The 22,910-nt window shown below is 41.1% G+C and overlaps 1 protein-coding gene across 5 annotated transcripts in view; it reads left to right on the top strand.

The window, feature by feature from the left end:
- Window positions 1-22,910, top strand: part of LOC125896193 (AP-1 complex subunit sigma-2) — a 39,635-nt gene that overhangs the window by 16,295 nt on the left and 430 nt on the right. For 2 of the 5 annotated variants that reach the window (XM_049588579.1, XM_049588578.1), the window contains one exon: window positions 14,648-16,986. The exons of 1 other annotated variant lie outside the window; for it this stretch is intronic. In XM_049588579.1, coding sequence (XP_049444536.1) covers window positions 14,648-14,695 — 48 coding nt within the window. In that variant the 3' untranslated portion in view covers window positions 14,696-16,986. Of the gene's footprint in view, window positions 1-1,316; window positions 3,500-4,531; window positions 11,635-14,647; window positions 16,987-22,910 lie in introns of those variants that run through there. 2 more of the 5 variants (XM_049588582.1, XM_049588577.1) reach the window with 2 other exon arrangements.

Here is a 22,910-nt window from a genome sequence, read left to right as displayed (position 1 = left end):
TTCATTCCTTTAAGGATCATTCTGACTGATGATAATGTAAATTCTGTAATACAGTAAAACAGCGATATTTTCTGAGACAGTTATTATACCACGAAAACCTCATATATTTGCAACCCTGTCTAGTAGAAACCAAAAATACAACCTTAAAATGATCATAATAGTTCCCCTCCCTTTAAAATGGGTCACAAACATATTGGTTTATTTTTTTTCCAAAACAGCTGGCTGCTGTAGTTTTTAAGCACACATTACTCAAAGAAAAGTAAATAATGCACTTGTTGGGGACTCTTTTCAGCTGCGGACTAATGCACATTTGGTGCTCATGTTCACGGTAAGAAAGAATCATGTCAGCTAGTATTATGCTGTGGCTCACTGATGCATTTTAATAGTTTTGGGACAACAGTGAAACTCTATGGCACAAAGGAATAACATATACCAGGGTTTGGCTGCATGCACAACACTGGTTGTTTAAATCAGTTCATTTTTGGTTTTGGTCTCTTCATTGAATTTGTTGACAAAAATGAAAAGAATATCACCAGCCAGAATACAAAGAAAAGAGCTTAATGGAAATGACTTATTATTGTGGTGCATCCTCATCGTGGTCATTTTATAATCAGAAGAGCGATCAGATAAAATTCAAAAATGCCTCTGCTACTTGCTGCAGGTGACACAGAAAAACAATATTGTAATGAGGCTACATTTTTTAATTTTTAAAACACCAGGGCACAATAACGAGATCTAGATTCTTATCATGTTTTCCTAAATTCTAAACAAGCTCTGTTTAAGGTGTTTGTGTAATTGATGGACGAACAAGCACATGGTTTCTAATTTTCATAATTAAAGAAAAAATGCCATCCTTGTAAAAAAAAATCTCAACATACTGCACATATATGTAAGTGAAAGTAATGCCGGGGTTAAGTTGGGGCGCATTTGGAATGAGTGCCTCCGGCTTTAGTGAGCGCACGGTGCCGTAATTACGTGGAAAACATACCACAGGGGATTTGGTTGAAGTTATTTTAATAAGCCTTTAATGAAACATTTCTCAGGAGCTGGTCATTACTTCGGTGCCAGCAAGCAGATCTTCTTTTGGAATAATGATGCCTCAGAAGATTTCCTGCTCAGCTCGACTCTGCATGTGAGACATCAGAGATAAATTGAGCAGAGACGTCCCCATGAAGAGAGCATTGTTATTGTGGTGGTGCACGGTTAACCTCCTGTTCCCTGAGCACGTGCTGCAGATGTGTAGATGCTGTAGGTTCCTCAGAGATTCTCCAGTGTTCTGTTTATTTGTGTCCTTATAAAAAATGTTTGCCTCACAGGTGTGATGGTCCCAAATATGGTCTCTGAGTCCTCTGGTCTTTTCCAGAATTAGGCCTGCTGAGGTGAATACTCTGTGTCTGTGGATGTAGGCCGTCCATCCGCTAGAGCCCTCTTGTCAGTCTCTTAACTGTATTTATCAGTCTGTGTGTAGCTCAGTTCCTGTTGGCTCAGACAGTGTTCCTGGTCTCGTGTCACTAGCTAGTCTCTCCACAGCCGACGATACATGTTTGTGATGAAAACAAAGTCTGTGTTAGTGTGTTTGTCTTTGTTTCCATGTATGTGTAACATTTCATTGACACCGTCCTCCACCAAATGTTTTATATGTATGTTCTTATTACATTTCAGCAGTTTGGTTAAGTGACGTTTTGTCTGTGTTCTCAGATAAATTTAACAAGAAGTGAAAATGAAACGACACACTGTTCAAAGTGTTTTCGTATCTGTTAGTTTATAATTGTTCGAGAAGTGAGGTGAATTTTATATTTATTTATTTTGGGATGTGAGCTAAATTAAGCAAAGCTCAAAGTTTAGTCAAGAGACATAAAAACCTGCGAGTTTGTTTGACTTTTGCTTGATGGGAAAAGTAAAAGGACAGTTTGGAATTTTTGAAGTGGGGTTGTATGAGGTACTTACTCATACGCAGTGTATTACCTACAGTAGATGTCAGTCGGCATGCTCCCCAATGCAGAGTAGCAGGCAGGGGCACCACTGTTGTTGACGGGAGCAGCAGCAAAATATATTTTAGCCACCGAAAAGAGCTACATCGTTATGAGTGTACGATATATTTGGATTTTATTCACAGCTTTACCTTGCTGTCAGACAGCTCTTTGTAGCGGGGAACTGATGCAGTTTTATTGCTCCTTTCAAAGCCAGACTTAACTGAGAAAAACAGAAATTTAACACCGCTGAATACAGGAGTTCATGGTCTTCTGCTGCCGCCATCAGTTAGTTTGGTGTTTTAAATCAGTGGTACCCAACTGGTCCAGCCACAGGGTCCAGATTTCTCCTTAGTCATTAGTTTAAGGTCCATGCAGTTTAATTTATTCAGCGTCATATTTGCATTTGGCCACGTCATCAAGCTGGTTTGCTGTCTTAGTTAGGTAGGTGTCAAAACAGCACTTCAAAATAAAAGCTCCATGCCGGGATTCACTGTACTTCCAAATAAACTGTTTTTTACAAACTTGACATGTTTGCAAGTCACTTGCGGTCCATTCAGAATGGACCCATGACCCACTTTTTACATTAGTTTGGATCACTGAAGTCATACAAACAAACACACTAGCTGATCGAGGCAGCAGTAGACCAGCAGCTCCGTGTTCTTCAAGGTAAAATTACTGTTTTTGTCAATGGATTCTAGTGGCTTTGACGAGAGCATATATAGCATACACTTAAACCCTAATTGATTTTAATAGGTGGCTGAAGAATTGTTTTGCTGCTGTCCCCATCCGCAGCAGTTCCCAATGTACTGCTATGGAAAGAGGCAGCAGCAAAATGTATTTTAGCCATGGACGTGTAAAGAACTTGGGTGTTTAGAGGTGTTTTGGGCACGTCCAACTGGTAGGAGGCCCCAGGGTAGACCCAGAACACGCTGGAGGGATTATGTATCTCATCTGGCCTGGGAACGCCTCGGGATTCCCCAGGAGGAGCTGGAAAGCGTTGCTGGGGAGAGGGACATCTGAAATACTTTGCCATTTTTAAAAGATGCTCTGTGATGCATGAAGCCAAAAAAGTTTGACTTCCATGTGTACAGTTATCCAGATTTTCGCATTGTTGGGCCCATAGAGCAAGCACACTAGAAATTTTTACTGGCAGGGCGGCTAACTTCCACTGCCCGAGTGGCTAACTTCTGGTTTAGCCCTCCACTAACTTGAATGGGGATGAAAGTGATTTAATGCTGCAGCTCTCGAAGGCTTTCCAAATGTTATCGGACCGACGTTAAAAAAAAAATAATCCACAGATTTAGAGATGTCTTTTTCACAATGTAATTCTATGGGGAAAAGCCCTCTTTGAGGTGACGGACCCTGGACTTTCCACAGTTTGGTCATAATGTTATATTGGCTTCAAAGCCTGCTGCACTTCATGGGGGCCTAATTTTAGCCACCTAAAAAAAATCAGTATCAATTTAAGTGTACACTATATTTAAAAATTTTTGACCACTTCACTTTACAGTCTGACAGCCCTCTCCAACGGGGAACTGAAGCTGTCATATTGCTCTCTTTAAAGCCAGACTCCATTGACAAAAAAGTAATTTTACCTCACAGAACACAGGAGCTGCTGGTCTGCTGCTGCTTTGATTGGTTGATTTGTTTGTGTTGTCGTGGAACTTTGTTGAATCCTACCACCTCTAGTTGCAGTTTTCAACACGTCCTTTACTAACTTTTGCGGTGTTTGATCTTGCGGGGATGTAGCCATTTTTCTGCCATGGTTCGCGTCCTGTATAGGCGATATTTTTGTGGGCGTGTTACACCAAAACCTGTTTCCCCCCGGCAATGTTTTTGAAGGTGCACCGTTGCTGTGGCACCGCCCAGAACGATTGTGATTGGTTGAAAGAAATACAAGCAGCCGGGGTGTTTTTTTCTCCAATCTTAAAGTGAGAGTCGGCCCAGCCAGACCTTTCTTTTCTTGAGAAAGGTCTGGTGAGCGAGACTAGCGGTAGACCAGCAGCTCCTGCATTCAGCAAGCTAAAATTACTGTTTTTCTCAATGGAGTCTGGTGGCTTTGAAGAGAGCATAGCAACAGCTTTGTTTGTCTAATAGCAAGGTAAAGCAGTCAAAATGTTCTAAATATGGCTAATATACATTTTGCTGCTGCCTCTGTCCACAGCAGGACTTTGCTTAGCCTTCATGTCGGCCTCCAGTCTGCTTCTTAAAATGTGCAGACTAACAGCTCTTGTATGTAATACGCTGACTATGGATGAGTACCTCATATAACCCTGTTTCAAAAAACCCTAAGCTATCCCTTTAAGGGGCACCATAACGGAAGGGTTTGACATTTGGTTTGACATCTATCTTCTCATTTCTCAGCAAGAAAGCAAAAAAGTGTACTTCCTAGAAAATACAAGGGACTATTCCTGTGATAGATAGTGGCATAACGGCGGTGAGAGTAGTTTGTCTAAAGCCTGCTGTACTGTCTCCTGCATGTCCTGTGAATGAAGTGTCTGTATGAGGTGGCTGTTATGACCTCAGTGTTCTAAGCTGTGTGCGTTTCTCTCCCCCAGCCCCGTCATGAGTACTTTAATGTGCCTGTGTACTGATTGGCTGCCATCGCTGCTGCTGCTGCTGCTGCTGCTGCTGCTGCTATCCACCCTGCATGCTGAGCTCCTCAGTGCCTGGCACCTTGCTCTCTGCCCTCTGAGCACCTGTTATTGCCATGTGGTTTGGGGGGTGTTAAAATATTCTCAGCTCACTGTTCAGCTCCATACATGACAGTCATGATACGATATTGTCACAGTGTTAATTTAAAACTACAGTAAATGATGATAACACTTAGAGAAGTTACTCATCAGTGTGTTTATTAATAATAATGTAATGTGTTGTGTGGTGACATATTGGTACATGCCTGTCATTCATCCACTTATTATTGGTTTCATTGCAACAGTTGAACACCTCTCTTTATTATTCACTGTAAAACAGCAAGTGCCATCATGAACCAAGAGAAAGATCCACTTACTAGATTTTCTTCAGCGTGTTAAACCTTCATCAGTGAAGGGAAGTACAGCTTTAAAGGGGACCGCTACCTATGAAAGTGAGCGACTCTCTCAAAGCCAGAAACCAGAAAAGTGAGTCTTAAACTTGTGATGTCATCAAGTATAAAGTCTGGAGCTGCTCCATAGACGATGAACGAGAGACTGATTTTGTGGACCCACTGAATATTTGTTTTCTTTTATATATCACACCGGCGGCGAACGCTGTGTGTTAAGAAAATAAGCCCCCACACCAGCGGCTGCTGGATGCACATCTGGATGTAATGCCGTACGGCACTTCATGCCACTGTCCTTGCTACCCTGAGAATTAAATGCACCCCCCCCCCCCAGTCGCTCTCTGCTTGTACAGCTCCCATTGCACCTCTTCTTCTCTGCTATGGCAGCTCGACTCCTCTCCTCACCATTGATGCATAAAGAGCACTCTGTTGCTGTTGCTGTGTCTTGTGTGTGACGAAACATAGATGAGGAGAGACTCGTGGTTGAGGTTGAGCTCAACAACCAACTTTAATTAGGGGCTCTCCACAAGTGATTTTAAGCTAATGCAGATGTGGAGGAGTTACAGATCTTTCAGTAAAAGTAGTAGTGACTTTGTGTGGTCGTCTGTTAACGAGCTGTGGAGCAATGCGTTCAGTGTGTGCTGGGCGGCACGTGACGTGTGTCATGTTTCTAGTTTCAATGTCATCTAGAACATCTTTCACCATTCACTGGGTGCGGCTTCTCATTCAGAATGAAATAAATCTGAATGAAATCATTCGGAATTAAAGTTTTTCCAGGTAGTTTACATGGGAAATATTCATTCTGAATGAGGGTTCACACAGGAAATCAGTTTAATCGCCTTTTTTCGGGTCTGCGCAAGGTTTGGGGCAGGGAAGGTTTCTGATTGGATAGGGGGCGGGGCGGATGTTACGTGTTTACGTTTACCGGAAGAAAACACTGTGGTCCTCGCTCCGGATAACAAGATGCTTGACGACGCCGTTCTTAGTGCCTTTTTCAGGCTTGTTTTGCTTATATTCTTGAAGCAGCAGTACGACAACAACTTTGTTCTGCTAATGCTTCATCTGTTGAGGAGGAGAAGGGAGGTAGAAGACCGTGCTGTGGCGAATGGAAACCGGTGAGTGCAATGAGTCTGACTGCTCTATCTCAGCCCGTTGCTATGCGCGCTATATACGTCATCGCGCCAGAAGGGCAAGGAAACGAGCATGCGCAGAAAGACCGGAATGAACTTAAAGAGGAATGAGTGTATACATGCACACAAAATTATGCTATTCGGAATGACAAACGGAATGAACCACCCCCTTTAATCGGATTTAATTTTCAATCGGAATGACCGTTTACATGACCGCTTTTAATCGGAATGGCCTTTCGTTCCGAATGAAAGTGGAATTAAACTGTCCATGTAAACGTACTGATTGTCTATGGAGCAGCGCCAGACTTTATACCTTGTGACATCACAAATTAGAGTTTTAACACTCTAGTTTTTGGATTTTGAAGACAGTTGTTTATGTTTACTAATATTTTCGGAAATTTGCAGCTGATATACTAATTATTATTTAAAGGTTTTATTGATAACATTTTTATGTAGATGAATCAGTTTTAATAATACATCCACAAAGTTTTTAGATGAGGGCTAAAATTATGTCATTTCTGAAAGAAAGAAATATACTGTGAATTCATCATTTTAAAAATTTCGTTGAGTCCAAAATTAATGTTTTCTTTCTATCTGTGTAAGATGTCTGACCTTTGGTTACTATGTCAAGGCTTTGAACCAGTAATATAACAGCGTTGGTATCATGTGGTATCTCGGTGTTCAATTCAATTTAATTTTATTCATAAAGCCCAATAACACAAATCCCAATTTGCCTCAGAGGGTTTTACAGCATACGACATCCCTCTGTTCTTTGACCCTCACAGCAGATAAGGGAAAACTCCCCAAAAAACCCTTTAATGGGGAAAAACTGGTAGAAACCTCAGGAAGAGCAACTGAGGAGGGATCCCTCTTCCAGGACGGACAGACGTGCAATAGATGTCGTACAGAACAGATCAGCATGATAAATTAACAGTAATCTGTATGACACAATGAGACAGAGAGAGAACATCTACAACAACATTCATATTAGTAATAAAAAATGTTAATGTTACCAATATCACCTTTAAAACCAGTTGAATTCAGCTGCTGTAGTTTTTGGTTGAAAGAAAATCTGTACAGTATTGGATCAGGGTGGCATCTGACTGATGGTCACATTTATCACACTGAGTATTCAGACTGAAGTTACACAACACAAATCATTACAAAATTATCCACTCATGATGGATCTGTTCTCCACAACGTCCCCATTTATTCTTCTGTTTCTCTGTGCTGTTGTCACTCAGAATTTGTGGGGAAAGTCTGCCCCCTGTGGTGCACACGTGTGTCTGACTGTGTTGAAGTGCTCAGTACATCTTGAAGGCATTTGATTTGAGTGTAAACAAACTCTCTGTAAAGAAATATTTGAAGACCAGATCACAGAATATGATCATCTGAATTCTGATGTCACTTCAACACAGAATTGAAGACCGTCACATTCACACTGAAGTGTTTATTATGTCCAAGAGGTGTTCATCCAGTCAGTTATTGGGTCCCTCACTGGTCTTTATGGTGTTTCTTGTGTATTCGTTGGTACAGTTTTGTGTTTGTCTTCTCACTTCATATCATATATGTTTGAATTTTAGGTATTGTCCTTGCTTTGATTTGTAGGAGTTGTTATAATGTTTTATTAATCAGAACAAATCTAGTTCAGACCACAGCACACACTAGAAGGTCTAATAGCTTTTCAATATTTTAAATGATTTTTAAGAGTTTTAAATTATTTATAGCTCCTGATTATTTACCGTTTAAATAGATAGTGAAGATCCTCCTCTCGAGGTAGGTTTCTGTAGTAGAATTAAAGCTGGGGTAGGTAGAAATCTTCCTTTGAAAACACACCCTCCTCCTGCAGCCCTCTCCTCTCTCTGTCCTAAGCATCTCCCAGCAAATGTGCACAGGCACATGCACGCACTTCATACAGTAACCCAGTGTTTCCCATACACTGATTCATATAATATTATTTATATTGTGCAGTTGCACGCAGCTCATTTGCTCAGTCCCTCTGCGATCTGCTCTCTCTTCCTTTGTTTATCAGACCACAAAGGAGACAAGGATTAGCTGCGAGCCATCCCATGGTCCCTCCGCCTTGCTCCTCACCACTGTGGGCTGCTTCCTGGCAGCAGCTCTGCAGACTGACCTAAGTCAGCGCCTATAGTGGCTCAAATTCGGCCAGTGCAAACCCCTCATCCTCAGGTGTCACATGTGCATGTGGCTTGCAGCAACGCACGGTCTATCCTGTCTAATGTAATGGCAGCAACAGAAAGTTTGCTGATCTGGTGGAGAGTTGGGGCTGTCCGTTCCCCTTGAGCTGGGGTTTGCACTGGCTGGATTTGTCGCTGCAGCTGCTGACTGGGGATTCGTCTCCAGAACAGCGGCCTGCTCTCCTTTCGATGAGGTGGTCTATAATGGTGGGGAGTGAGGCGGATGTTAGCTACATAAACATGAACTTGAAACCATAGCTGCGAGCCTTTAGCCCCATTTCCACCAAACACTTTCGGTATGGTACCTTTGGAACCAAAAGTAACCCTTCAGACATGGTACCTAGACCCTAGCATTTCCACTGCAAACAGTACCCTTAAATGTGTGCGGGGTTGTTGTCACTCACTGCTCCGTCCAGCACTCACTGTATTTCCTACTTTATCAGTCTGCACCTCATTTATCGTCTCCATGGGATATTTAAAAATAGCGTGTATATGCATTTAGTCCTTCTCAGGCAAGCTCAGGGGTTTAAGGCCCGTTTCCACTGCAGGAACTTCAGGGTAATTTTACGGGGCCGGGGCCGTTGGTGCGTGTCTCCACCGCAGGAACCACCCCCGAAGAACAGAGTTCCGGAACTTTTACAGGGGCTAAACAAGTCCCTGCCTCGGAGTAGGTACTCAGAACGGCCCCGAGTAACTCCTGGCTGGGTCTTGGGGGTTACTTGGTGCTGATTGGATATACTCAAGGCGGGATGTGACTTTTTGTAAATAACATGGTTATCGTAGATTAGCTGGGCTAACCGTTAGCTGTTAGCAGTGTCTGTATTAACTCAATAAACGGTCCGTGAATTTTTTTTTTTTTCCCAGCGAATATCTTAGTTACAACATGATTGAGCTAGCAAAGCAGTTTTGTGTTGCTATGCGTGGTATTTATTCAGTTTTGGGAAATCACAATGTCTAGAAAGCATCAGCTGACAGGGACAGCTAACAGCAGCAGCAAAGCTAACATCAGGACGTCATCTGTTAAAAGCCTCCCGTTGTTGGATACGACATGAAACTACTCCAGTTAGCTCAATCATGTTGTAACTAAGACATCCGCTGGAAAAAAAAAAAATTTCACGGACCGTGACCGGAGTTATTACAGACACCGCTAATGGCTAATGGCGTCCCTACGCCCCTACGTCGCCCCGGTCGAAATGGTCGCGCAACCATTACGTCACATACAGAGCCAGGTAACTTTACAGGAACCTTCCTCCTACTCCGCTCTCTCAGTGGAGACACAGCGGTTGAGAGGGCCGAGTGAGAGGACGTTCCTGTAGTAGTTCCTGCCCCCCAAATAGTACCAGGAACTTCTTCAGTGGAAATGGGCCTGCAGTGTTGCTGTAGCCCACAGGAACAATGCTCCGCGATGCTTTTTTTCTTCAAATGAGGTATAGAATATATGCAGTGGTCGTAATTAACATCTACTTTTAAATGCTTAAAGATCCACTCATTACTAAAAGTGTATCTCATCCAAGAGAGACAATAAAAACTAAAGTAATGGTTAAAGTTGTCTAAATGAAATTTAAGGTGATGGATTCGCTATTGACCAGTCAACGGACTGCAGTGTTCACAGCTCCACCTTTTAGTACCAGATCTGTGTGCTAAGTACCCCAACAGAGGGGGGACCAAACATGGGGATGGTAAGGAACGGTTCTATTGGTACCATCCACAACTTTTTGCAGTGGAAACAGAAAAATTTGCGAAGGAAATGGGGCTTTTGGCTCTGGTTAGGAGAAGGCTAAACTATGAGCAACATTTTCTCTCCATCTCTGAAACACTTTGCTGATACTGGCACACGTTTGATTTTGTTTATTGTCAGACTCTCTTTTAGACTCTGTTTGAAAAGTCTGTCTTCCTTTTCTGGGTCCCTTTGCAGCGTAGGCAGTCGTTGCCAATGCTGGAATAGCAACCTAATCTGCAGGATTCTCTGCCATTGAATCAGGCTTTCACTGAAGGGACATGCACTCATGTCTGCACTTATAGAACAGCCAATAGGAACGTCCCCTCTCTGTCTGAATGACCTGTGATTGGTCAAAGTCTCCTGTCACGGGCTAGATTTTCATAAGCCTTAAAACAGAGCCAAGAGGAGGTGCAGAAGTCAGTTTTCTTTCAGTTTATTATAGGATTGTTGTCCATGTAAACCAAAATTAAAATTCCTACCCCAGCTTTAATCATGCGAAAGAAATATTTTGCACTGATTCACTACAGGCTGGTGTGGCTTTTATGTTATTTTGATAGTAGACATTTAAACACACTTGAAATAATCAGCCTTAGAAATTCTCCATCTTTCTTAAACACACACTGACTCAGCACTTGTTTTTTATCTGTGTCCGACTAAGATAGAGACCATCCTGATAAATTTACTATGATGATGATGATATTTTCTCACTGTATATAATAGATAAATAAATTGTTTATGATTCATTGTCAGTAAAGCACACTGGTGTCTTTCTTTAATATAACTGATGTGTTTATGGTGGTTTTTCCCCAGATGTGACACATTTGAAGTTCAGGCTGACATTTAGTAGTTTAGTTTATACTGCCACTGTTTGCTTCTGTGTTGTAAACAAACCCGATAACCTCACCGCTGAATGGTGTCAGGCTCCATTTGCTTTGCAGATGAAGATGTTTAGCCCACATAATAGGTGACGAGGGAGTCATCACTCTGCCTAAATCGACCCCAAGAGTGAGGGAGTCTATAATTGGTGAATAATGCATAGTTTTTGTTTCAAGGTCTGGGCTGAACATTTTGCACTGAAAATGAAATGACACTTCAGAAGTCACTGTGTAGACTTCGGTTATTTTTCTCCTCTCACCATAAAGCAATGTTTCTGTCTTACTGCTCTGATGCAACTCCTCTCTTTACTTTGTGCTGAACGTTGTTTCAGGATGCCAAAGTAAGTGCTTCTTTTTCTTTCTGCCACAAGCTGCCAGTTTCCCTGAACACTGTTGTCATTTATGATTTCTGGCACATTAGCGTAGACACACGCCTTTCACAGCAGACATGTCTCTTCATAATATTAATGATGGCTGCGTTCCATTTAGCTAACCCAGTTCCATGGTCCTGGTACTGTGCATGCTCCCTCACTGACATGGCTTACTGGGACTAAATGGGATGGAACCACCATGAATGTTATTTGCACCTGAGCCTCTCCTGCTTTGACAAGGATCTACTTGTAAAAGAATTCACACTAATTGCTGTCTCAAAACCCCAAATATAAGTGTTAAATTTGGAAGGTGAACTGAACTAAAGAGCTTGTACATTCACATGTCAATTTGATTTAAATTTAACATATAAAATGTTGATTAATGCAGCTTTAAAGGAACCTTGTGGAGTTTTTGACCACCAGTAGCACCATGGAGCAACGTTGGTGGGCAGAGGTGTGGACTCGAGTCACATGACTTAGACTTGAGTCAGACTTAAGTCACACATTTGATTACAAATTTGAGGTGACTTGGATGTTAACAGCAGTGACTCATGACGTCACTTTTGACCTGAAAATACTTTGCCACTTGCTGCAAAATTTCCATGAGGCATGGTGCACTTTACTTTTAAACTCAGGTTTTTAACTTAGTTCTTTGTTTCTGCTTATATATTTATTTATTAATTTTTCTTAAAATCTACCTTAAATCTAATTTTAGCATTGTTTTGTGTGAAGGGAGACTGGCAATTATTAATTTCATTATACATTGTAAACTGCTGAGTTTTTCTTCTGCATATGACTTGAATCTTGAAGCTCAAAGATAAAAAAAAAAAAAGTAATATAAAGTGTGCTATTTAAAAGTGTACCGCTTGTAAATTCTATTTCCTCTAATTTCCTGACACAAATATTGTTACGTACAAAACTGTGCATCAAAAAACAAATTGCAGTATGCAAAATGTGCGAGTGGAAAAGTACAGACAAAGATGTCATTTGAAGTTGCACAAAGAACAATAAGTCGTGGCAAATATTAACATAGTGAGCAAGTTGATGTTTAGCTAACGTTAGCTTAGCAGCTAAGTAATTTTTAGAATAAGTTGTCTTGAAAATGAAATGCAAATTTAAATCACATTCATGATTTTTGTAAATTTGATAGTGGCATCACATTTGTGAAAGAGCACATTGTGACTCGTTTAGGACCTGAAAATTGAAGTTTAGGAATTGGGACTTGCCTGATTCGACTCGAGACTCTTCTCCAGACTTAACTTGGGGCTTGATTTGAAAGACTTAAGACTTACCTGTGACTTAAAAACAATGACTTGGTCCCACCTCTTTTGGCGGGTCACTGCTGTGTTTTTTGTCATGCATGAGCATGTGAGTGGCAAATACATTAGGTGACAGTAACACACAGTAAAACAGCGGTGCACCTGTTAAGACGAGCAAGAAGAAGACTGCAAGCTAGCAGAGGTGGATTTAAATAATGAACAGTTTGAAACATTTAAAAAACAAACAAACTAAAACTAATAGCATTAATTCCCAAACATTAAAAATTGAAGTTTAGACTGTAATCGGTTCCTCATTACAAGCCTCCCTTTTCACTTAATATGTAATCGATTCAATGTCAGTATAACAAAAAGTTGATTACTACAGCTTAAAATAAAAGGGTAACTTTGGTATTTTTCAGCCTGGACTCTTTTTTCCCATGTTTTTGTGTCTAACTGACTGATGGAGACAACACTGTCAGAGTGGAGCCCACACTGTAACTAACTGCACTCCCTGATGAAATATTATCATATTTTTGGAGAAATGAACCAGTGATTCCAGAGAGAAGCAGACAGAGGGGTCTACAGTCTGTGTTTGAAGGATATATCCAGGATGTCAAACTGACTCAGCAGCAACAACAGGTTAAAAAGACAAAGATAGTTAGAAGCTAAAGCCGAACTATAGGCTACAGATCACAGTGTAAAAGTGAACCACCACATCACTGCTGATCGCCACACAAGACAATGAATATAAAGGGAAGCTTTGCTGATATTAAACCAGCTGTGTGGCATCACAGTGTGTGCAGATGAACAGTGTTTAGCTTCACCCTCGTGCTGCTGCCAACACCTGGACTTGCGCTGCTGGACGGGCAGTGATCTCTGGGGGAAGTCAAACAACGTTCATCTGCACACATTGCGATGACACACAGCTGGTTGAATATCAGCAAAGTTTCCCTGCTTCCCTTCACTGGTTCCTGTACAGCAGGGTCGGTCTTTGTTTCACTGTTATAATCATTAAACAGCAAAAGCAGCATGTGTATACATTCAGTAGGCTATATCTTCAGTAGCTAGCTAGCTAACCCTACACTTTTCAGGGTCTGATTTTGGTTTTGGAACAGGGAAGAAACGTATATCTTTTTCCAACCTCTCCAGGTAACGAGTATCATTAATACACGACGTGCCCCAGGCACAACATTTAGCTCCAAATCCACAAAACCAGCCTGAAAATGAAGAAAATCTGAAACGACTGCATTAGAGTCAATGGAGCACAGCTGTGTTGTTGTCGGACCCTGGTCTGAGCCGGCCTGATGCTACGCTATTATTGGCCAGTCTGCGTCCGGGGCGGGACTTGGCAAAGGGTCAGTTTTGTCAGACACGTATAATAATAATCTGGACATGTCAGTAGTAAAAACAAGCATTTTTGGTAGCCTTAAATTGTAGGTGCACAATTGCCCCTATTGGTTGCATTGCAGCCTGTGTCATCACTGTCGGCTGCAGTGCTCTCACTCAATACTGGATCAATTTCAAAAACTGTTGTTTCTCGTAGACGCTTAGACACAAAATCATGGGAAAATAGGGTCTAGGTTGAAATATACTGACATTACCCTTTAAACAGTTAACCGTAGCATCAAATCGCAAAATATAAATGTAGAATTTGGTGGGTGAACAGCGTCGTGGGTTCCTTCATATGAGCCAACCGTGTCACCTTACATATTTGTTTGTTTCAATTTAGATTCAGTGTTAATATAAAGAATGATTCATGCATCTTTAATAACTAATTACAGCATTAAAATCCCAAATAATAATTCAGAATATGTGTAAAATTTTAGACTGTTTGCACAGAGCCAACATCAGACTGGTTACCATGTCAGTGAAATATTCCCCACAGCTACTGCTGTTGAGACAGTGTTGACATTTTACCAGATAGAACATGTCCTCACTGTGTGGGTGTTTGTGTGTGTGTGTGCATGTGTGCACATTTGAGTAACGCTGTCATTGTTGTTGAAGTCTGCTGTAATCGGTGTGCGGGGTGTCGCTCACTGAGCACTTCACTGGAGCTGTGGTTCCTCTCTGTCCCTCCACAGGAAGCAGAGACCCCGCGCAGCGTGCTGGAGGAAATTGGACTGACATAAACATGGTCCTCATCGTCATCCACTTGCCACACACATGCTTCATCTGCCAGCTGCTGTATGTAGCCGATAACAACTCCAATTCACCTTTCAGTACACACACACACACACACACACACACACACACACTCTGCCTTTGTTTTCTACTTTTTTTCTGAGACAATGTAGCACTGTTTGGGCATTTCCTACTGAGTTATTTATTTTTCCTGTGTGACGACATTAACTGTTTCAAAGGGAAAATGCAGCACAGTTAAGGTTTTCAGTCCAAACCAAGATGTTGTACTGAGTGAACTGCTTGAATTTGATTTGACCAAAGCTGATGTGATCGCTGTATTCTGTGCAGTATATTTAAGTATTTCAGATCCACTGCTGAGTTTTAAATGTATGTCAGATTTATAGAATAGGATATATATTGTAAAGGGAAGTCAAAAGTATTACATTAACAGAACCAAAGAGTTAAGTTTTATCTGCGTTGTGATTATCATGAACTTGACCGTGTTTCAAGCACAGCATATTTGGCATTTGAGATATACCCACTGTAATTAGACTGTAACGCACCGCTGCAGTCTGACGTGAAATGACGAACTGGTTTAAAGACAGAAAATGTTGTATGTCGTATAAATACGGAGAGTATTCTGAGTTTACAGGCCATTAATACAGAGTCCCACTTAAAGGGTAAGTTTGATAATCTTCAACCTCGATCCTTTTCCCATGTTTTTGTGTTTAAGTGTCTAATGGGAACAACAATTTTTAAAATAGGTTCAGTATAGAGTGAGAGCGCTGCAGCTGGGAGCTGCAAAATAGGCTGCACACACACCCAGTGTTTACACCGCAAACTGTACTCTTAATGTGATGCTGACGAGGGTGTGTCGTGAGCCTGAGCCGGTGTTCGCGCTGTAGTAGCAGGTATATATAGGGCTAGTACATCTTTTCCTCACTAATAATAGCCTACTGGATCTCTGTTGGAAACAGCCGATGAAGTTTTCGTTAGCTGTTGCTATCCTGCACACCTGCACGGCGTGGTGATGAACTGTCTGATTGATTTCTGTTGGCGTGCTGTCTTGCGGGCCTGCACGGCGGAGTGATACTGGCCAGAAAATAGTCCCAATTGATAGCAAGGTCTGACATAATGCGGGGATGTTTTAAAATTATTGAAATAGTCTAACAAAACACATGCATACTTTTTTGTAGCTTAAAACCTTTTGGTTACGTGTCCCCCGTACATCTTCAGAACTACTTTTTCTCTGGTAAGCTACGGGCCATTTCTCAGAGCAGGAGGCTCGTTGAGAGTAGTGACACCGTCACATCAGAGCTACAGATGGTCAGCGTTTCACACAACGTCATGTCCAAAAACCTGAACTGTCACTTTAATGTGGGTGGGGTTGTTGTCACTCACTGCGCCGTCCAGCACTCACTGTTTTTCCTCCTTTATTTGACTGATATTATCTAATTATATTATCTTATTATATTATATTATCTGACAGATATTTCTAAACACTGATACTTTCTCCCTCTGTCAAAAAGTCTTAATCCACACGACCTTCGTTTTACAAAATATCTCTAGATGGAGTCTGGTGGCATTGGCGATGCAATTTTGTGGCTGTTTCTGTTTAAACAAAAAGGATCTTACTCTTTAACGAAAACGTCTGTCTCTGTAGGAATGCTCTCTGTAAGTTGTCAGACAGAATAATAATTTGGGCCTGTCAGTGGCAAAAACAGGCACTTTTAGAGGACGCACAGACATGCCTCGAGTGGTTACATTGCAGCCTGTTTTGCTGCAGCCGGCTGCAGCGCTCTTAATTTGAAAACATTTCAAAAATCATTGTTCCTATTATTCAATTAGACACAAAAACATGGGGACATAGGGTCCAGGTTAAAAAAATATCCAAACTTACCCTTTAATGTTGTAAACCACTTATTTTTAAATGAAAGAATCCTTTATTTAATTGCATTTGCATGCCAATACAATGTAGCAGGTAAATACACTGAGTTTATTTTATGAATGTATTGTGTGCAGGAACTAAATCAACTGTTCTTTTTCTTTATGTTTACTACTGTGCTTATCTTTTAGGGTTTTTTTGTGTGTTGAATAATTTTACGTAAACAAAGATGCAACAACAATTGCTGTTGTAAAGTGTCTAATCAGTGTTCTTAAGGCTAAATTTAAGATGCAGGATCTTTTCACTTAAAGGTGCACTAAGAGGTCTTGGTCCAAACAGGCTGAGAGACACACGGTCCCGGAAATGTATCACCTTATAAAGTTGTGGATAACGTATCAAACAATTACTGACACATCCATCAGACATGATGCAACATTAACATCCCATTAGGATCGTGTTGCTGGTTTAGTCCACACGTACACGGGTATTTTTTTAAATGTAGCTTTATATATATTTTTTTCTTTAAAGTGCACACCAGTGTTAATTTGGTTGATGAAAAGTATGACAAACATTTTTTCATCAATGACCTTTTCTCCATGTCGAAAATGAGACGATGACGAGCTAAAAGTATTCTTGATGATAAAAACTAAGACGAAATCTATGCTTCATTTTCCACTGATGAGACGGGACGTAACAAAAATGTTCGAGGTGGACTATTGGACACTGAAAGCCAAGAACGGCTGTGCTCGCAAGTAACCTGAAATGCCACTTGAGCAACAGGCTGGTAACTCCAGTAAATAGTCGGCACCAGGATGTTTCACTAGCCAACAAACACACTCACACCAGAGCAGTGTCAGCTGTTGGTGCGAATTCTGAGCTGTAATTCAGCAGTGAATAATCAGCCGTGTGTGTCTGACTGTGGACGGTGGAGCTGCTGAATGAATTTGTAGAGTTTGTTAGAGGCCATTTACACGTTGCCGGCTAGTTTCATAAACGGACATTTCACCGTCTCCGTTTTCAAAAAGATCTTCGTTTACACTTACCCGTGTATATATACACAAGAGCATGCCAAACCTGTAGGTGGCAGTGTAACGAGAAGCTCAAGCCTTCCATGTATCCATTGTCACCATAGCAACATAGGTCGCACTTTTGACACAGGCGCAAGTTCCGGCGCATACTGTGACGTCGGCTGCCTATAACTCCGTTTATCTCCGTTTATCTCAGTTTACATGCAAACGTACAACCGGAGTTTTCCAAAATCTCCACTTTGGCCGGAGTTTTTAGAAAGACTCGTTTTCAGAGGAGAAATCTCCATTTGCGTGTAAACGAATGGTACAAACAAAGGAAGATGTCTCCGTTTATCAAAATCACCGTGTACATGTAAACGGCCTCTTAGTTGCAGCAGTGGCTGTTAGCAGTTATCTCTGCTCGTTAGCCGCTCAACGGCAGCGGAGCAAGCAGCCACCTGCTGCCTGACTTCACAGCTGATCTCCAGACTTGAGAAGGTTTCTGGGTTGATGGTGTTTGACAGGCAGGTAGGAGGCTCAGTTATCTGTGAGTGTACAGTCTGAACTTGGCAGAGTTTTCTCTGACAGCTGAAAGTTTGGTTTTAATCACCAACTCTGTGAGAGGACATGAGTTTAAACCTCCAGACTAACATGTTGCAGACTAAGAATGAATTCAGGCATTCTTAACAGTTTGATCGATAAGTCAGAGTTTACAATGAACCTGGGTACAAATCCTAGTTGTCTAATTAGTTTTTTGTGAGAGCATAAATAGAAAGATGTTGAGCTTTTCAAATCAACCCTTAAACCTGTAACAACTGTAATGGAGAAATGCAAGTTTGTAGGTGTACAGAAATTATGTGTAGTTGGAGAAAAAAAAATGTCAAGCTGAAGTTTTTATACAGCCATTTCATGCGATGGTGGCTTTGACCAAAAAAGTGCTGACTCTATCATTGCTAACAGGGCTTTTTAAACGTTTATAAATGTACAGTTACCCTTCCACTTTATTGAGGAATAGAGGTGTCAGAATGCGCTACGGAGGTCACTGCTACATAATCTGACACTGAGGACACAGACCCTACTGGTAAAAACTTTTTGAACATGTTGGTTCAGCATGCTTTAGATAGCGCTTCAATTCTGTTTTTGCCTTTTTTATTTGGATGGAGTTTTTGTTGAAACAGTGCTTATGTGGACAGGAACAATGGAGGAAAAAAAATACCTGTGTACATGTGGACTGGGTCAAAGTGTGTGGGTGTTAAACCAAAACAAAAGCCCATCCCAATACATCCTTTGCCCTGGCTACCACTTTGCTCTTACCCCCTACGTTTGGTAGGTTCACATCTAGGGGGAGGACGTACTGATTCTTGTTGGGATGAAAGAGATAGGGTGAAGTGTTAGGCCCTCCAAACTGAGGTTTTTCAGAGGCACACTTGATGGCTGTAGCCTTTGAGCATCAAAAGAAAACCGACAACTGTATTTTTGTTGTCAAAAAAGACTTAAAATTGTGATAACAATCATATTAGTTTAATGTTGTGTCAGTGTATTATATTCCTTTTCTTTATAACAAGAAGAACTAAAGAAATTGCTAGTATGCCAATGTCTCGGTAGCTAACTTGCCAGCTAGCTAACTTATATTGTTATTGCTGATTTGTGCATGACAGTCCCACATTTTGACATATTTCCATGTCACATTCTTCCCCTTTGATCCCATATGACGCCTGAAATTTAGCAAAAGTCCAGCAGCGAAGTTACTGTAGTTGTTATTGCTCCGCTAATATCAGTGCAGACTGGCAGGGTAGGAGCACAGGTTGCTAACGTTAGCCTGCAGAGCACAGCTAATGGCCTGGTAATGACTTATTTGATCAACTGATAGTGTAATTGACAGCGAAACTGAGATCACCACCAAAGAAGACGGCATGTCTACTGCAGTGGTGAGGCCGCCAACACTTGCTGTGTCTGTTTACGTAAACACAAGCATAACAATGATGTATCAGAGTCTGGAGGGTTGTTCCACTACCCCGTGTGTTTGCCAAGTAGGACATGCTCCTGGATCAACAGCCCAAATGCGTTTTAGGACCAACATTGCATCAACCAATCACAGCCCTCTGACATCATCAGTGTGCTGCTCTTGTGGTTCTTCCAAAATTCCTTTGTGCTTCTTCAGAGCTAAGCTAGTTTTAAAAATTGAAGTTAGTACAGTTGAACAAAATCCTCAGCAACATTGACCAAAAAACATTTAAGCAGCTGCGGGGTTAGCGAGTTAGCTTGCTAACTAGATAGGCTATGCTAACAAGTAAGCTTGCTGATAGACCAGAATATTAGGGAGTTCGCTTGCAAGTAGGTTGGCTATGCTAACAACTAAGCTTGCTAGTAGGCTGGAATATTGTTAAGTAACAGAGTGTTAGGATAAATTAACATATTTTCCCTCCTTTTTTCCATGTTGACTGGGATAGATTTGGTTAGATTTATCCAGGACCATCATCATCATTATGCTGATCCTGGATCATTTGTTTATGTCGACATCAACATAGCAGTGATGGTCCTGAAACAACATCAGCGATTCTATTCAGAATCAACATGGCAATGATGTTTGAGATCAGCATGAACACATTATCCAGGGTCAGCGTGACAGTGATGGTCCTGGATCAACCTAAACAAATGACACAGGATAAAGATGATGATGATGGTTCTGGTTCCACAAACAAATTATCCAGGGTCAACATGTCGATCATGGTCCTGGATCAACACCAGTCTGCAATTTTGCAAGAAAATTGTTTTGAATTGGCTCATAAAAAGGACGGCAAATGTGTCCTTTGCCAACCTAGTTAGATTAGATTAGATTAACTTTATTGTCCACCTTAGTGGAAAATTGTCTTTGGCTTCTCCAACATTAAGTTACATTACAAACAAAGTCACAAGACACTTCCCACCATACATCACAAAACAATTGTGCAAATAGACAAGAAATACCAGCAGATGAATGGTATAGCAGGCGACAATATAAACCAGATAAAACACTTAAAATTCTTAGCAAGCTAAGGGGGCGATCACACAGCTAGAGATGCGGACGCTTCAAAGACGCTTGAAATGCTGGAAGCGCTTATTCAATGCGCGCTAGCTACTGGTGTCTGATGCTCAAAAAGTTGAAAATATTTTAACTTTCCAGCGTCTACGCGCGTCTAAAAACGTATCTACAAAAATGCGCGTCTAAAAAGACGCTTGAACGCCGGTCAGACGCGCCGTATCATAGGAAAACAATGGTTTTACTGGCGTTGTGTTTTCTGGGGTTTCATCTTGGTGTGATCACTCCCTAACTCGCTAACTCCGCAGCTGCATAAATGTTTTTTGTTTAATGTTACTAAGGATTTAGTTTAATTGCACTAACTTTAATTTGTAAAACTAGCACACAGGAGCAGCACACTGATGATGTCAGAGGGCTGGGATAGGTTGGTCCAGGAATGCGATGTGGGATGTTGATCCAGGAGCATGTCCTATTTGGCAAAATGATGTTTTGCACCTCTGGTAACTGTTTTGAGGGACACTGTGGCACTTGAAAACGAGGGGTAGGGGTAAAAATATGAAAAGGAATTGGGCCAAAGAGTGCAGGTCTGCAGGTTCCTCACTCCAAACCACCCCTTTCACATAACATGTTCATCTGATGTAATATTGATGAATGCAGCTTTAACTTTACACATTATGTGCATCACAGAAATACATTATGGAGTAGGTGTGATTTTGTGTAAAAATACAGCAGATGAGAGAATTTATTTAGAGATGGATGAACTGGGAGCAAACTATAAATCACAGTTTCCCTCTTTGTCTCCTCCGTATTAAACAGTGTTTATATTTAATAACAAGAGTGTGTTAATCATACAGACCTCTGATCAGTGTGACGATTTAAAGTCGGAAGTATTTGGCTTTATGACAACACGGCCGTTTCACTGTCTACCCCACATCGGTAGAGATTTAATATAAAAAATAAAGAAGCTTTGGCCAAATGTGGCATACTGTACAGCATGTAAACTACCTATTTACTACTGTGACTCTGAGAAAAAGAGCTTAAGTGACCATGCATATTATAGCAATAGTGTCATAAATCATAGCGTTTTTTTTTTTTATGAGCCAAAACTAAAAATAGTTTCCAGCCACACAGAAAAAACACAGACACATAAAATGCCTTGGACACAGAACTGTACAAACATCATATAAAACGGCATTCTTTCTGTATTTAATGTTCATGTTGCTCAGCATGTACATTTTTAAAAAGGTGGTATTGTCGCTTAAACCAAAACTGTTTAAAATGGGGTTTTTTTCTGAACTACTCACTATTTTTTTGTTGTGCATTTTGCAACTTCTGTATGTATAACAGACACGCTGAAATATCTTCCTATTATCACTTTTATATAACTTTAAAAAAGCATTTTCATGTCTAATTTATTTAATTTCTCAGACGTGTGATTGACTGAACCTGTGTGTTGGTGAGTACAGTAGTTACAGCACGAGTGTATTTCATTACTGGACTTGTGTTTACGTGCAGAGGATACATTGTGTAGTTTGCTGTTGTGGTGTCGGAGGTGGATAAAAGAGGAGGAAGCTCATGTTTTCCTGTCAAGTTCAGCAATAAAGATACAATACTCCAGCTGTGCCGTCACAGACCGCTTGTTTCCTTTCATTCATTCTCCACAGTGGTCAAAGGTCAGGCTCATCATAACCTTGCATCTGTCTCAATTTTGTAAACAGGACATCTCAAGAACACCATATGGCACAAACATCCACTTGGATTCATTGATGATGTCAGAGCCAGAATGTGTATTCAAGTCGTATTATTTGTTGAGGCTACACGTGTTCTTTTGATCACTTTCATTTCCAGTAGGAATTGACACAAGTGTGGGTGTGGTTTCACATTAGAGGGAGAGTTTTTGGCTCCGTTATTTTCTGATGACCGTAATCATGATCACGTAATATTTCATCTCATTTTGCTTTAGTAATCCCAGTTGTTTGTTAAATAAACCACCATAAACGCATCTTTGGACTGCAGTATGGACTTCTTTGAACGAGCCACAGTTAAGAGCCTACATTGCTACAGATGAACTCATTAAATTTTGGTGGTCAAAGGTCAAGGTCACCGTGACCTTGCATCTGTCTCATTCCTGTGAACACGATATCTAAAGCCTGGCTAACAATGTGCGACTCTGGGCTGTCCCGGACAAAAGATGACCAGCGTGAAATCTTTGGTGTTGGCTCTAAAACAGTGGTCCTATACGTCGCACAATGAGGGAGGTTCAACGATGGCTGTTGTCATAGTCTTGCGATCAAGGCAGCTTGGGATAAAAT

The sequence above is a fragment of the Epinephelus fuscoguttatus genome, linkage group LG10 (genome assembly GCF_011397635.1).
Source record: "Epinephelus fuscoguttatus linkage group LG10, E.fuscoguttatus.final_Chr_v1".
NCBI lineage: Eukaryota > Metazoa > Chordata > Actinopteri > Perciformes > Serranidae > Epinephelus > Epinephelus fuscoguttatus.
Note: the sequence above shows the minus strand (reverse complement) of the source record. Positions and strands in the feature narration are given on the sequence as shown.